Below are 17,991 nucleotides of genomic sequence, written 5' to 3' on the forward strand. Positions count from 1 at the left end.
CACCCACCGTGGGATGCTGCAACACCCACCGTGGGATGCTGCAACACCCACTGTGGGTTGCTGCAACACCCACAGTGGGATGCTGCAACACCCACCGTGAGATGCTGCAACACCCACCGTGGGATGCTGCAACACCCACCGTGGGATGCTGTAACACCGTGGGATGCTGCAACACCCACTGTGGGATGCTGCAATGCCCACTGTGGAATGTTGCAATACCCAATGTGGGATGTTGCAATACCCAATGTGGGATGTTGCAATACCCAATGTGAGATGCTGCAACACCCACTGGGGAATGTTGCAATATCCACTGGGGGATGCTGCAATATGCACTATAGGAGGTTAACATACCCACTGTTATGCTGTAATAGCTACTGTGGAAGGCTGCAAAACACATTATGGGAAATTCACATACCCAATGTTATGCTACAACACCCACTGTGGGATGTTGCAATACTTACTGTGGGATCATACAAAACCCACTGTGGGATGCTACAATACGCACTGGGGGATGCAATAATACGCACTGTGGGATGCTACAATACGCACTGTGGGATGCTATAATGCGCACTGTGGGATGCTACAATACGCACTGTGGGATGCTATAATACGCACTGTGGGATGCTATAATACGCACGGAGACCGGTTTTGAGAGCACTCACTGCCCTTTCCCCGCAGCCCGGTCCGAGGCCAGACTTCTCTGTTGACCGCCTGGTCAACCAAGCTGATTGTGCTAGTGGCCCGCATGCTCACACCGGCTGATTCGGAACGTGTAGACGGAAGTTGCCCAGCATCTTGAAAAACTGTCTTCGTCGCAGCAGTATTTCTGGTATCTGATGAAGTGCGTTGAACCAAGAATGTTAACACAGTTGATAAATCAGACATGTGCAGCACTTGGGTATCCTCACTGAGGAAACATTTCGCCACACAGTGGCTTGTCAGTCTTATACAAAGAAGAATTGTGAAGATCAGGAGTAGTTTGAGGTAATCAGTCCATCAGCCTGAAGTCGATATTATCAGTCCATCAGTCTTAAAAAGATTGATGGACTGATAACATCGACTTCAGGCTGATGGACTAATTCTGATCTTCACCATTCTTCTTTGTATAGGAATGATGAAGCCATTGTGTGGCGAAACGTGTCCTTACTGAAGATACCTAAGTGCTTCACATGTGTCTAAAATCGTGCCCATGGCCTCCGTACTCTTCAGTGGGTTTCTTCCAAACTTTACCCTGTATCTTTCAGTCCGGTGAATTGCTATAGTTATGTACCTTCCATGTACGTATTATCAGTTCTCTCTCTTCTCCCTTCCTGACAGAACAATCCTGGTGCTTTGAGGCATTCCCACCAATTTAGAGGTTTTCCTGATTATGTGGCAGTATATCTTTGTACAATTTCCAGCTCAGCTCTGCTCTGCTCTGCTCTGCTCAGCGCTCTCTCTCTCTCGGCTTGAAATCAGCTGTGAACACGGAAAACTATTTAAGTCGTGAAAGCACAAGTGATTTGACACGTACCATTATCGGTGTTGCTTCTGTTTTGAAACTTCTCATAATCCACTCTGTCATTTTCCACACCTTCACTACATTTGCCTTACTACATTTCCACATGGCAGATCCTCCGACATATTTATTTCCAGGTCTTTTACTTGTTCCTCAAGTTCTATGTTCTGCCTGCGTTCTGTATACTATTATGCTGACTCTGGGGGTCTTCATTCCTCCCATACCTCAGCAGGGCGGTTCTGTATATCATGCTGGCTCGGGGTGGGGGGGTGGGGGGTCTTCATTCCTCCCATAGTTCAGCAGGTGACATTTGTCACTGCTGAACATCATGGTACTGTCGTACTAAATAAGCCGAACTCCCTTAAAAGTTAAACTTTTCCAATTTTTTTTACATATTGATAGCTATTTATTGTCACTAACAGTAATATAAAGATTTTTATTTTTTGACCAAAACACAGAATTCTCACCTAACCTCCCATAAACTTCCTTTTTTTTTAGCTAAATTGTATGTATATCATAGGCTAATTTATTTACTATTCCTTAAAATCGATTATACATATTTTTTCTCCGACTTATGGCAAAAAATAATTTTAATTCGGCTTATTCTGCAAAGTGAACCCTTGCCAAATAGGACAAACTGGACGATTCGGTTTATTAGGATCGACAGTATTGTCACTTACCCACTGATTGGCTTTGTCTATAATACTGTTTTATACTGAGATTACTTTTATACTTTTTTTTTTTTATTCGCCGGTACTCTCCCGGCCCGGGTCTTTTCCAAGTAGTGGTGACCCGGCCTTGGCTCCCTATCTGGGGAGTGTCTCGAGACTTAAGTCTCCCATGGGAGGAGACCAACACACGACTGCAGTATTGACCAACACACGACTGCAGCATTGACCAACACACGACTGCAGCATTGACCAACACACTGCTGCAGCATTAACCAACACACTGCTGCAGCACTGACCAACACACGACTGCAGCATTGACCAACACACTGCTGCAGCATTAACCAACACACTGCTGCAGCACTGACCAACACACGACTGCAGCACTGACCAACACACGACTGCAGCATTGACCAACACACTGCTGCAGCATTAACCAACACACTGCTGCAGCACTGACCAACACACGACTGCAGCACTGACCAACACACGACTGCAGCATTAACCAACACACTGCTGCAGCACTTTCCAACACACGACTGCAGCACTGACCAACACACTGCTGCAGCACTGACCAACACACTGCTGCAGCACTGACCAACACACGACTGCAGCACTGACCAACACACGACTGCTGCACTGACCAACACACGACTGCAGCACTGACCAACACACGACTGCAGCATTAACCAACACACTGCTGCAGCACTGACCAACACACGACTGCAGCACTGACCAACACACGACTGCAGCATTAACCAACACACGACTGCAGCATTGACCAACACACGACTGCAGCACTGACCAACACACGACTGCAGCACTGACCAACACACGACTGCAGCACTGACCAACACACGACTGCAGCATTAACCAACACACGACTGCAGCACTGACCAACACACGACTGCAGCACTGACCAACACACGACTGCAGCACTGACCAACACACGACTGCAGCATTAACCAACACACTACTGCAGCACTGACCAACACACGACTGCAGCATTAACCAACACACTACTGCAGCACTGACCAACACACGACTGCAGCACTGACAAACACACGACTGCAGCACTGACCAACACACGACTGCAGCACTGACAAACACACGACTGCAGCATTAACCAACACACTACTGCAGCACTGACCAACACACGACTGCAGCATTAACCAACACACTACTGCAGCACTGACAAACACACTACTGCAGCACTGACCAACACACGACTGCAGCGTTAACAAACACGGGATAACATCAGAGTCCAACTGAAAAAATTAATCACATATTTCACATGATAGTAAACATTAGGAGAGAAGCAGCACAAAATGCGACGCGACTCCACTCTCTTTGTGCTTTATAATTATGAGAAACGTTAAAGCACAGCGTCTGAGGTGATGGCAGGTAGTCAGGGTTGATCAGAAGAGGGTAGCAGAAGTTACCTGCATTCAAGAAAGCTTCATCGACATCACAGCATCCCATCCCCCGCTGAATCGCTCTTTTGACTTAGTTTCTCGTGGGAGTGAGCTCTAGCTCTTGGTTCGTATATTTACGTAGATTGTACGTAGAGGCAAAATTATACGCCACCTATCAGAATGTATATCGTCACTATACGCCAATTCCCAGAATTTTTCACAATATATTGTATACATTGTAAGATGCAGTAATCACTAACACGTTTAGACATGGGAAATCTTTCCCATTCTTCTCATGGGTAATATCCACATAAAACATGATCAGGAATAAGAATCAGCAATAATCGACTGCAATTAAAACCCCTGCGTGTTATGATGTATACTGTACCAAGCTTACTACAGATGACGAGCACTCTCTCCACCCACACACAGGTAACGCAAAAGAAAAAGGAGAGAGAAAGAGAGAGAGAATGAGCCGATTACATATTCTGCACTTCTGTGCATAATATTGCATATGTACAACACTACAAAATATGTACATGTATAGCACCTCTACACATAATATTACACATGTACAACAACACTGTGCAGAAGACTACACATATGCTTGAACCACTGTGTAGTGATCACCTGTTATTGAGATGCTTCCGTTTAATGTTCACCTCAGCTTACGTTATTTACAAGTCTACATCTCGCGGTGCAGAGAGGAAAGTTAAAAAAAAAAAAAGATTAATGATTAATTATAAAATGAGTACTGCAACTGAGACTGTTCTTAGAGCAAATGGAAAACCCTAACTTAATTGAATCTAATGTAATGAAACTTAATGTAACTTAACATAACCTAATGTCACACAAGCCTCACCGAACCTTAACGTAATAATTATTCCGCAGTGATTTTCACAAGTATTACAACGAGAAGACATAACTCTAATGGACTCGTATTTGGAACTGTCCTTGTAAAGGTTTATGAGCCGTGATTTACCAGGTGTGTTACGTGCCTGAACACATCTCCGGGGTGCATTCTAACATACTTAATTAAAAGGAATTATGTATATCTTCCTAAATATTAACTTGCACAAGGAATAATTATTTTTTGTGAAGATATGGACGGCTATGGCAATATAAACACAAATGCAGTATAATGTGATCCTTTATTGACTACGTTTCGCCCACACAGTGGGCTTCTTCAAGTCACAAACAGAACTACCTGGGGTGGAAGGAACGCGAGTATTTATAGTCCGGCTGAGGTCAGGTGAAGAATGCTGCATCTGATGATGTACCGAGTTGGGTTGTAGAGTCTAAACATCTTCAACACACCCAGAGAAGACACTGCCGAGAAGAGATACATAGTCCTTCCCACCAACTCCATTGCCAAACATGTTTCCAACATCTTTGCCAAAACATCATTCCAAGTATCTACCTCCACAACCACGACCATCAAGGACATCACCAGTAGTAGGCAGGACAAGCCTCCATCCTCTGCAGGGGTATACACAATCCCTTGTAATGACTGCAACAAGTTATACGTGGGCGAAACATCAAGGGACCTCCAAACACGTATTTCAGAACACCAATACGCAAGCAGGTCTGACGACACAAGGAATGCCTGCGTACAACACCGTAATTCACACAACCACTTGATAAACTACAGAAACTCAAGACTTATCGCCACAGAAGACAACACCCAATACCGAAGAATCCTGGAATCATCACTTATTTCTATATCCGACAACTTCAACCAGAATAGTGGCTTCTATAACATAGCTGAACCACTTGCCAAGAAACTTCTTCATCGCTATCCCACATAAGAACACTGTAGAAGGTCTGCTCACAAACTTGTCCAGTCTCCTTTCCAAGCTACCCAAGTTTTTAGACTCTACAACCCAACTCGGTACATCATCAGATGCAGCATTCTTCACCTGACCTCAGCCGGACTATAAATACTCGCGTTCCTTCCACCCCAGGTAGTTCTGTTTGTGACTTGAAGAAGCCCACTGTGTGGGCGAAACGTAGTCAATAAAGGATCACATTATACTGCATTTGTGTTTATATTGCCATTGTGTCGGTATTTTATACCATTTATTTCCATATGGACGGCTAACTTGCATTTACAAAACAAAAAAAAAACTCATGATCGAGTTCAAACCCAGCTGTAAAAGTGTACAACTATTGTATAAACCCGAGCAGAGCAAAACACCAGCCCCCCACCTGGGTTGGTGACCAGCTTACAAAAGCTATATAACTCATCAACACGAAAAAAAACTTAGCTGGTATTTAGGGCCGCAATAAATATGCTGAGTTGATAAGGAAGAATAAGAGTCCCAAGAAGGATAGAGGCAATTCACGTGTGTTGTCCAGGCAGAGCGAGGAGTCTCCACTCCACCAAGGCCGCAAAATATACAATTACTTATATGGCACACGGCTGGATACAACAAAAAAAAATGAACAGCAGTGTAAAGAAACAGAAGGCGTCACTGTAAATATTCTTACACAGACAAGCTAATTATACCAAACTCAAAAATACATACTCCAAGGTTGAATATAAAATTATAGAACACTATCGTATTAGTATACACAGAAAAACCACTGTATGAGGTGCGAACTTCACCTCAGGATAGAGCGCTTTACACCGCTGAAATTTACCGAGTCTTGACTGAATTATGTACACTTAATATTATTAATACGCCTCAGAGCTATTCCATTAAACAGGAACATATACCTTACAGAGCTAATCTAGTAAACAAGGAATCAATCACTTTATAATCAGAAAAATAATACTGGGGGGAAATAATGTACAAACATACGAGTAAATACAATTATTTACTAACTGGATAATGAAAATAAAGGGAATAAACAATTAATAAAAGATTACCACTTAAACAAGATTACTGAGAAGGGATAATATTACTATATGGGGGTTATTACAATTATCTTACACAACTATGAGAAATGAGAATACAAATTATGCTGCAGCAAGGTACACTTACAGTCAATAGTCCACCGCAGGATAATCCAAGCCTCCACCTGCGTTCTTTAGCACTAGTTTCAGGAGTGGTTTCATCCTCTGAAACAAGTCTCAAGATCATCCACTTCCAGGAAGCTCGGTGTCCAAGCCTTCTCTATCCTCACTTCATCGAGACAGTCCCATCACTCTCACCTCTCCCCCTTCACACTACCAAGTGGGCGAGTACGACTGAAGCAATATTTCACCCCCCCCCCCCCGAAAAAAAATAGAAGAACCTGGATTTCATTTTTCCAATAACGTCATATTCTCCGAATTTCATTATTAGCATAAATAAGCGTTTCTCATATTTTTTATATATTTTTTCGCCAGTATTATTTCAAGAATGATAAGTGGCTGACTCTTCGTGTTTAATACCGTAATAATACAGCATATTCAAAACTCGGATTAATTAAATCGAAATCAAGTGATGTATAATGACCTACTGGGAAGTAAACGGCTTCACACCCCTTCCCTATGACAACCATTGTATCAACATTACGGAGCACGAGTCAAAATCAACACTGAACGACACAAGGATCTAGTATTTTATTCTAGTTTATCAACATTAAGGGATGTGGGGGAACTACTGTATTTTATCAACATTAAGGAACATGGGGCACGAGAGTACAAACAAAACACTTTTAGCATCAAAACACAGAGTGCCAACATATCACTACATCACAGAGGGCACACTGCACACATTGTCTTTGACAACAGGCACAATTAGAGGCCACGCACGCGCGCACACACACATGTGCGCACACACACATGCGCGCACACACACATGCGCGCACACACACATGCGCGCACACACACATGCGTGCACACACACATGCGCGCACACACACATGCGCACACACACACACGTGCGCGCACACACACATGCGCACACACACACACACACACACACACACAATTACTTTAAGCAAGAACACACAACTCAGAAACACCCAATTAGGAAAGGAGGCACCAGCGTAGACAGCAAGATAGTGCGGCACACACCATGAAGCACGGAACTCGTGTATACAAGGCACTGCAAACCCCAATGTAAATTATGCGTATAGTGAAGAGCTGGACAGATACCTAAAGTCAGTTCCCGATCAGCCGGGCTGTGGCTCGTACGTTGGACTGCGTGCGGCCAGCAGTAACAGCCTAATTGATCAGGCACTGATCCATCGGGAGGCCTGGTCATGGACCGGGCCGCGGGGGCGTTGATCCCCGGAATAACCTCCAGGTAACCTCCAGGTAACCATCAGTAGGATGCAACCTAGGGCCGCCAGGCGGCAACTCCAAAATCTCAGAGGATGTCATGTTTATACACAGGCTTGTACATTTACGGTAGTGTGAACCTCGTGTAAACAAAGCATCAATGGGATGGAACCTCATAGCGGCAAGAGGCAACCCCACAAGCTCATATGATGCCAACTTTAGTTGTTACATTTATGACAGTGCACGGGATCCTAATGAAACGCACCCCACCACCCACAACTTCGTGCTCACCTACAATATAATGACTACCATTATATTGTAGCCCCTGGATACAATATAATGGTAGCAGAAGAATAGCCAGAGTATACACCAACACTGGGTGGCCACTGTACGGCGCGAAAACTGCAGTATAAACAACTGCCATCATCACCACCCCATTAGTCAACCACTGTAAAGTACTAAATGATAAATATGTGCTCTTTCACTGGTATATCTGGTAACAGTAAACGAGGCAAGTGAGAATGGGGGAAGTGAGGGGTCTCTACTGTACAGCAACAGGTGTCCTTCTAGGGAAAGTAAGTCTCTACCCTACACTAAGTCCTTTAAGGACTCTATCGAACAATAGTGGCTCGCCTCTTAAGGGTTCTTTCTTTATTCAGTATTATTGGTCTTCCCGGAGTCTATCTACAAAATGGTGTCTTCCAAAGGGGTACAAAGATCTCTACCTAAAATTTAAATTTCCCTCCAAAAGGGTGCAACGATCTCTGCCTGACAGGAGGGGTTCTCTCCCAGTGGGGATTAAGTAAGAAGTTTCCTTCTAATGTAATAAAACTACTGAACAGAAATGAGTCTTTCTACGAGTACTAGGTAACATGTGCTATTTAAAACACATCTCTTCTAAACATAAATCAGTGTGCTAGCAGAAATCAATTTCTACCACAGTAATGGGTTCCACCTATGGGGTATTAAGAGTTCAACGAACACTGGTAGGTTCCCACTTACATCTCTCCAAGTCAGAGTAAGAGTCCCCTTATTTATTTAATTTTAATACACTAGCAGGTGATTCCATCTTAACATTAACATATAACACCGACTTCATGAGGTAATATTTAGTGGAGTTAGCCATCGAACTAGAGGACCCGGGGAGAGAAACCACACCACACACAATGATGGCTAATGAACACACAACAACGACTTGATAACGAATACACAACAGCTTTCTGCTTGACAGGTGGCCATGTGCTAGCTAGGGACATATATGGGGGCTGTGCTTGCTAGGGACATATCTGGGGGTTGTGCTTGCTAGGGACACGTGGGGGAAGAGTGTTGTGCTTGCTGTGTGGGGAGGGTATGATACTGGAGGGGGGGGGGTAATGTACTTGCTAGAGGAGAAGTACGTTTTCTTGGGGGTTGTAGGAAATGTTCTACTGTGGATGAAGAACATGGATGTAGAAGAGTGCATTGATAGGGAGATACAGGAAGTTTGTGCGTGTGTTTGTGTATTTGTACTGATGCCAGAGAGTAGGACTGCTGCCACAACTACTGCTGGGGTCGGTGAAGGTGGTGGTGGCACGGCATCATGCACAGCTACTCACTTCTACTACCTTACTGCTGGAGGAGTCAGAGCCAGCAGGGGCAGCGGTGCGCCTGGTGACGGTGGCGCTGCTGGAGGAGGTGCTGCCGGGGCTGGTGGCGGCTGCGGCCACGGACGCCCCCTGCGGCAGGAGCTCGTCAGAGGAGGGCCGCAGGTGGCGGGAGTCCCTAGAGGGCCTGAGCGAGGCAGAAGAGCTGCGGCAGGAGCGAGGTGGAGGAGGCACCTCGTAGAGACCATCGTCGTCACCACATCTGCAACAAAAACACACACTACAACTCTCCATCACTTAATGATCACTGGTTCTCCATCCAAGGTAATGGAGCTACTCTCTCAATCCTCAGGCGCTGTATGACCCCTACAGGTTAGCACTTCCCCAGGAATACTGTGCAATAACAGTAAAAATACAATAATATACAAATTTTCTTGGATATATATATATATATATATATATATATATATATATATATATATATATATATATATATATATATATATATATATATATATATATATATATATATATATATGCAAGAAATAGTCGTCTCAGAGAAACTACACAAAATGTCAGAGGTGTCTGATCAACCAGGTTATGATGGCTATATAAGCTTGATAAATAAATCATATTAAGCGCTAAACCTACGTGAATCATTCAGCCCAATACGTGGTGGAGGCTCGATCCTCAGTTTCCTGAGCGAAAGAGAGACGCGCTTACTATTTCCACTCACCTATATACCTTTAATGTGTTACAAGAGTTTTACTAGTTGCACATCCCCCCCCCCGGGCCAGGCTTGTCTAGTGCTTGCCTGGTCAACTAGTCTCGCTCTGCTGGCTCTAACATACAGTTTCAGATATATTCACTAGGAAGCGCTAAAACCATAGGGATGACAACTCCCGAGGAAGAAGTAACCAGGTGTGATCCAATGAAGAGGGGCAGCTCCAATTCCATGGATCAAGAGGTCTTCAGCATGAAATGTGAAGTGCAAATACCACAGACTTGAGCACATGTAACCCCTGAGACTGGCGTTGTCGGCTCCTCCAGTGTTGCCACACACACAAAACACTGCCATCAGGGGAGTCTTTGTACTACTACTACTACGTTTCACCCAGAGCTGGGCTCGGTGAAACTCAACCTTGGCTGAAATGTGGTGATAAAACTAGCCGCTGCTACCACTGTGCTCCACTTGTTGAATTACAACATTGTTTACCACTGCCACATCCTCAGGAGACGTGAATGGTGAAGGCTCTTGTTTCAAGGAACTGCACCTATTCTTCCTTTCCATGGATCAAGACTGAGTGCCTCTCCATTACCCCCAGACGCTGTATGATGCATACAGGTTTAGCGCCCCATCAATGTAATAATAATAATACCACAGTAAAACAGTGGCGCACTCTTAAACTGTGATGTAACAAATTAACGCAACAAATAAACTGAGTTGTAGTAAATTAAGAAAATAAAGAGTTACAAAAGAGTTGTGAATTAGCAAGACAACAAATACGGATGACAAGGAGATCTCTTAGCAAGGAACAACTATATATAAACTGAATAAAGATTACGGTAAAGGCCCTTCATTAATAAAGGTTTCACTGAATGCCCTTTATTACATGATAATCTCAACTACAACGAACATCTGATGGCGAGAGAGAGAGAGAGAGAGAGACACACACACAGACAGATAGAATTGAGATTGTATAACCGTAAGATTACAAACCAGACACTTGTGAGCGTTGTATTATTTTGTCCATGTGTGTGTAATGTTACTTACAGAGTGCTAGCATCGTTTGATTATTCAACATTCTATACACATTCTGTTTCAAATAGTGTTATATTTATACCATCAGAAACAACTCGATACTCTCGCTACCATTTCATTTTCGTAAAATAAAAATAATCAACTAGGCCAGTAAAACTATTCAAAGTATTTGTATATTTCACATTCTATATTTATACTCTCCCTGGCATCGGCAGTGTCAGCAGATTTATAGGAAAGGGAAAATATCCCCACCTTTTGGGCCGAGAGATTATGAGGTATTAGGCACGCATCGTGGTGGAAGTGGCACCGTACCTCCTAAACGAAAAGTAGACCAGGTATATAGGGAGCTCTCTCTCTCTCTCTCTCTCTCTCTCTGTATACTCACCTGTGGTTGCAGGGGTCGAGTCATAGCTCCTGGCCCCGCCTCTTCACTGGTCGCTACTAGGTCCGCTGTCTCCCTGCTCCATGAGCTTTATCATACCTCTTCTTAAAACTATGTATTGATGCTGCCTCCATTACATCCCTCTCCAGGTTGTTCCACTTCCTGACAACTCTATGACTGAAGAAATACTTCCTAACACCCCTGTGACTCATTTGAGTTTTCAACTTCCAGTTATGACCCCTTGTTACTGTGTCACATCTCTGAAACATTGTTTCTATCCACCCTGTCAATTAATCTCAGTTTTTATATGGTTTCATGTCCTTCCTATCCCTCCTGTCTTCCAGTGTTGTCAGGTTGAGTTCCCTTAACGTCTCCTCGCAAGACAAAGCCCTCAGCTCCGGAACTAGTCTTGTTGTAAACCTTTGCACTTTCTCTAATTTCTTGACATGTTTGACCAGGTGTGGGTTCCATACTGGCTCTGCACACTTCAATATGGGGCTGACGTACACGGTGTATAGCGTCATGAATGACTCCTTATTGACATGTCGAAACGCTATTCTCAGGATTGTCAGGCGCCCATAGACTGCAGCAGTTAACTGGTTGTGTGCCTCAGGAGATATACTCAGTATGATGCTTACCCCAGGATAATTTTCCTTGAGTTTTGCAGCCTTTGACCTCTTAGGATGTCCTCCGTCTGCGGTCTCCTTTGCTCTTCCCCAATCGTCATAATTTTGCACTTGCCGGGGTTAAACTCCTGGAGCCATTTGTCAGACCAGGCTTGCAGCCCGTCCAGATCCCCTTGTAGGCTTATCCTATCCTCTTCCGCTTGTATTTTCATTAGTCATCTCATCCTCGATTGTGTGCATTATGTTCAGCACTTGCTGGTGCACCCTACCACCTGGATTTTCTGGGAGCGCCTCTGTCTCCACTGTGAATACCTCCCTGAATCTTGAGCTAAGCTCTTCACATACTTCCTGGTGGTTCTCTGTGAGCTTCCCTTCTTCCTTCCTCAACCTGATTACCTGATCCTTGACTGTTCTTTTCCCTCTGATGTGGCTGTATAACAACTTTGGGTCAGATTTGGCTTTTGATGCTATGTCATTCTCGTATTGACGCTGGGCTTCTCTCCTTATTCAGGCATATTCATTTCTGGCTCTTCAACTCAACTCGTTTTCCTGGGTGCTTTGTCTTCTCTAGTTTTTCCACCAAACTCTTGCACACTTGGCTTTGGCTTCTCCACAGTTCTCGGTAAACCAATGGGCTAACTCTAGTCTTCCGGGTCACAGTACGTGGCGAGGTGTTAGAATGGGCGCCTGTGACGAGAGGGGTTCCACAGGGGTCAGTCCTAGGGCCGATACTGTTCCTGATATTTGTGAACGACATGACGTTCTGTTGCCCTCTGGTACGAACTTTTCTACTGCCTCCCTCCACTTTGTGGTCTCGTGTTCCATTTCATTTACTGTCTTTCCCTCTCGCTTACCCACTGCACCTCATGAAGGAACTGTCTCATACTTGTATAGGCCCCTTTTTGGAAGTCTGGCTTCTCCTGTCATTCTCGTGCTGCTTCACTCTCCATTGTTAACTCCACTATGCATTCGAAACTCGAGACCATGTGGTCACTAGGGCCTAGGGGCCTTTTGTGTGTGATATCTTCTATTTTTTGACTGCTCAATGTGAATACGAGGTCTAGCCATGCTGGTATATCCTGTCTGTCTCTGTCTGTCTGTCTGTCTCTCTCTGGTCGTGTCCTTAATATGTTGGTACATAAATTTTCTTGTACTGTCTCCAGCATCTTGGCTCTCCATGTGGCTTCAAATTCTCCCAATCTCAATCTCTTTATGGTTGAAATTCCCTATGATGAGTAACTTTGTCCTGCTCATGTGGGCCCTTCTGGTGATGTCGGATAGTTTGTCCACCATCATTCGTGCTCTCATTATATTCCTGTTTTGGCCTCCTCTTGTTCAGTGGTAGGTTGTACAACACTCCTACCATCACTTTTTGGGGCCCCAGTATGCAGTCTTCCTATGCAGTTATCTGCTACCCCTCTGATTAGTCATTCCATCTCCTCAGAAAGCCATTGGTTCTTGATAAGCAGTGCAACTCCTCCGCCCCCCGCCCCCCTCTTTCCTAAGTATCTAATATCTAGATGGAAAGATCTCGTGTTATTGCTTCTGTGAGCCTTGTCTCTGCGATTGCTATGATGCCCGGGGATGCCTCAGTGATTCTTTCCTGCCACTCTTCACTCTTATTTGTAATTCCATCTGCGTTGGTGCACATCTTCAGCTTCCTCTCTAGGACTGAAATCTGGGAGGTGGGAGGGGTTGATGATGGCTGTGGGTGTGGTAGGCAGGCCTTAACATTATGGTAGTCTGCTGGTGTGGCAGTATTAGTGCTGGGAGGGGTGGGGACAGTGGATGTGGAGTGTAGCTTGGCTCTTGTTATTGTGTTTGGTTGGTGTAGGGTGGGAGGGGTTGAGGGGTCTGTGTGCAGTTGTGTTTGCTGTTCCCTTCGAGGATGTGCTTCCCTGTCTGCCGGTGCCTTCTGTCCCCCCTTCCCCTCGTGCCTCTGGTACATTGTGTGTGTGTGTGTGTGTGTGTGTGTGTGTGTGTGTGTGTGTGTGTGTGTGTGTGTGTGTGTGTGTGTGTGTGTGTGTGTGTGTGTGTGTGTGTGTACACGTACACGCAACTATTTGTTGCAGAGGTGGAGTCTCAACTGCTAGCAGCCCTGCATCTTTGACCGACTCTTACTGGATACAATCTTATTCTGGTTTCATTATCCCTATCATAAATATTAAAATTGCGTGTAGATCCTGCTTCTGTCATTTCGTTGTCAAGGTCATACTTCTTCCTGATACACTCAGACTGAAGCAACACTTCCTGACTTCCCTGTGACTCACTTTATTTTTTTTTTTAGCTTCCAATTTTGCACTCGTGTGCCTGTTTCCTGCCTCTCGAGCAGCCTGTCCCTATCTACCCTTTCAATCCCTGGGTTTTTATACATCGTTATCCTGTTTCCCCTAGCCTTTCTTTCCTCTGCTATCAGGTTTAGCTCCTGTAGTCTCTCCTCAGCTCTTACCGCATAGCTCTGGGATTACTCTCGTTGTAAATCTCTGCTCTTTTTTTCCACTTTTTTTTAACATGCTTGATAAAGTGAGTTCCATGCTGGTGATGCAAACTCTGAGAAGGGCCTGACATATGTCGTGTATATAGTGTCGGGAACGCCTATTTGTTGAGATTCCTAAAAGCTAATCTTACATATGCCAATTGGGCTATTAACCCTGCGATTAGCCCAGATTTGGAGTGCAATGGTAAACCCCGCCTTGGGTCAGGCAGGAACTGCTGCATTTACGTAAGATAGAGGTGACGAACGCTTACTGGGAATCTAGCACTGTGGTTGCAGCTGTACAGTCTTGTACATTCACTCCCCTCTGGACTACACCTCCCTCCTCAGCCACTACTTTATAAGACGTGTGCATTCACCAGCCATAAATTTAAGATAAAATTCAGACTATTTTTTTCTGCAATTTGTGAGTTAGCTTTGAATTGTACTAGCCACGGTGTAGTGACCTTTCCCAACTTAATAATAATCCTGAACTGACTGAAACCCCCACTTAAAATTTCCTCTCCGAATTTTAGGGTTAGTTGTGAATGGCTCTAGCCAATGTTTGGTGATATTCTTGTTTCTGAACTGTGCCTTTTATTCTCTTCGCATTGTGCCTTTTATTCTTGCATTGTGCCTTTTATTCTTGCATTGTGCCTTTTATTCTTGCATTGTGCCTTTTATTCCCCTTCATTGTGACTTTAATTTTACATGGTGCTGATAGTGCAGTAAAGGAAGCGCGAAACACTCAGGGATATTACAGTGCCTGTGGACAGGGATTCAATGAAATATGATCCCACGTAGGTATGTACTGTCCAGACATGGATAACTGAGCAGCTCTTGGTAGTCTGCAGAAGTGATTATCTACCTACAGAACTCGCCACGTGCACAAGCTGTTTCTCCACGAACATACACAAGGTGCAGGCAGGTTATGAAATTTGAAGAGCGCTTTGACCAGGTAAGTCACTCAGTACTCTTGGCAGTGAAAAATAAATACCACACATTAAAAACATCAAGGGTAACATTAGCAATAAAAACCACTAATGCGAATAAAAATAAGAAATTACAATGGTAAAATAATCAACATTGGTTAAAAAAGTACCACTAAATAATCAAAACCCAAAAACTAATACCACCAAATGATGTTACCTTTAATTTTTTAAGAAATGAACCAGTAACTCATTCAAAAGCCTTGGTCAGATGACCAAAAGCGCTTTCCAACGGCGGATCATTGTGACTACAACCTACGTCAGGAGGCATTAATAAAGTTTCCTGACGCATCTAACCCAACCTATCCCATTAAATTGTCACTGTCAAAAGACTCTTCTAAAAAACATCCCGAGATCCCTACATGTGCCCAGGTAATTATAGAAAACAAAAGTTAAAATGTATTGCCCAGTCAGCCGCACGCCCCAAGCTACACAGAGGGCAGCAGCAGTACACACAACAGGTGGATATGATGGGTCAAACGTCTATTGCCGGTGCGAATCAACAGAATGCATAGGGTGTGGCAAGAGTTACTCAAAGTGTCACCTGCTGCCACACAACCCGACGATTCGTATTTGGCATGGAGCCAGCCTGTGTGTGTACATGCAGTAATGATGCACAGACAGCAGCGCAAGGATATATGTGACCTAAGGGTGAAGAATGTTTCAGTATCAATAAGTGAATGTACAGGATACTTACTCAGACGTCTGGCTGCGATAGGAGAGGGAGCCTCTGTCACTGCCGCTCACTGTCTTGGGTGGAGGCGGCACGTCATAGATGGACCAGTCCGACGTCGCCTCTGACACACGGCTAGCCACCGACGTTCGCCCGTCACGGTCCGATATCCGGCTCTCACGGTCCGACGTTCGACTCTCCCTGTCTGAAGCTCGGCTCTCCCTGTCCGAAGCCCTGCTCTCTCTATCGGAAGCCCGACTCTCTCTGTCTGATGCGCGGCTGCTGGCTCTGTTCTCTGATAACCTACACATGCTCTCTCCATCTGCAGTACAGGAGGGGAGGGGAGGGAGACAGGAAAACATTATAAACCTCACAAAAGAAATATTTCCTGTACAAACCCTGACCCTAACACCATCTCTACCAGTCCTATTACACTATGCATCCCCGCTGCCTACAAACCTCCTTATAGTATTTACGGGGAAATCAAACCCGTAGGGATTTAAAAGGGTGGTCATCAAGCCTGATGCAAGGAAGGGGAGGGTAGCTCCAGTTCCTTGGATCAAGAGCTCTTGAGCAGTATTAAGGCTTGAAGGGCTACAAGCCTGAGCTGTGAGAGCCACGACTACAGCGGCAGCAGCCAACACTAACACAACTCACTACTCATCAAATACTTACACCACAATGCTACAGCAAAACAACTCCACAACAGCATTCATAAACAAACCAACTGACATCAGCATTCTAAAATACATATTCACAAATCACACTAGTTAATAAACTCAATATAATACTGGCACTAGGAAAACAATATTTTTTACAATACCACTACAAATAATGTCATTATTCAAGGTTTAAATCATACAGGAATAAAAAAGGTTGAAGGTTTCATGAGAAAACTGGAAGAGTACCTGCAGAAAAGGTTATCACGGCTTGACTAATGTGGCAATGTCGTCCTGCTGGCTGCTGCCAGCCACAGCCTGATAGACCAGGCAGTTAACGGGGAGCTCTGGCCAAGCTTCAAGAGAGTAACTCTCGAAACCAGTCACTATCTGGTTTACATAAATTGAAGGGAAGACGATATATCCAAATAAACCGAATAGTGACACATTTCCAGCTTACCACACCTTGTTCAACCCCCTCTGATCACATCATCAGGTTTACAAGGATCATACAACTTCTTTGGGGAATGAAAGGCACTCACGCTGGGTCAGCAGCTCCCCCCCTCACCAAGAACTCTCATTATTACTATAATCAGAGAAAGTGCTAAACTGACAAGGGTCATACAGCAATGTGGGGCATTATGTGGTGCAGAGGTTATAATTAGCTAGGTGGAGAGGGGATCAGGGGTGAGGGAAGAAAAGGGATGGAAGGGACGCTAAGCACTGTGTCAAAGTTCGTATAATAAGGCAGTTGCTGACAAAGTCAAAAAGTGCTTGGGAATCAAAGGGGAGGGTCATCTGCAAGTAGAGAAGATAAGGTAAGAGTGGTAAGGTGGCAGCATCATTGGAGGTAAATCCTGCGAGCTCACTGGTAAATCGGGCAATCAACAAGGAAGTGAAGAACCGAAATAGGGACCTGACAAGCCTCACAGAGAGGAACAGGGCATCTATCCATGAGTTACCCATGGGCAAGCCATGTATGACCAATGCCGAGGTGGAAGAGCGCAGTCTCCCGAGAATGGCAACGGAGGTAGGAAGATGGCCACAACC

At 44.6% G+C, this 17,991-nt stretch overlaps 1 protein-coding gene across 7 annotated transcripts in view; it reads right to left on the reverse strand.

Moving 5' to 3' along the window:
• The window catches only part of LOC128685727 (ankyrin repeat and SAM domain-containing protein 1A), a 368,909-nt gene that overhangs the window by 320,233 nt on the left and 30,685 nt on the right, over positions 1-17,991 (reverse strand). For 6 of the 7 annotated variants that reach the window (XR_011392360.1, XM_070088036.1, XM_070088038.1 and 3 more), the window contains 2 exons: positions 16,307-16,604; positions 9,390-9,639 (listed from right to left, as the gene is read on the reverse strand). Coding sequence is in view for 6 of the 7 variants with exons in the window: in XM_070088036.1 (XP_069944137.1) it covers positions 9,390-9,639; positions 16,307-16,604 (548 nt within the window). In the remaining variant the exon portion in view is untranslated. The remainder of the gene's footprint in view (positions 1-9,389; positions 9,640-16,306; positions 16,605-17,991) is intronic. The other variant, XM_070088034.1, reaches the window with a different exon arrangement.

This window comes from Cherax quadricarinatus, chromosome 23 (assembly GCF_038502225.1).
Source record: "Cherax quadricarinatus isolate ZL_2023a chromosome 23, ASM3850222v1, whole genome shotgun sequence".
Lineage (NCBI taxonomy): Eukaryota > Metazoa > Arthropoda > Malacostraca > Decapoda > Parastacidae > Cherax > Cherax quadricarinatus.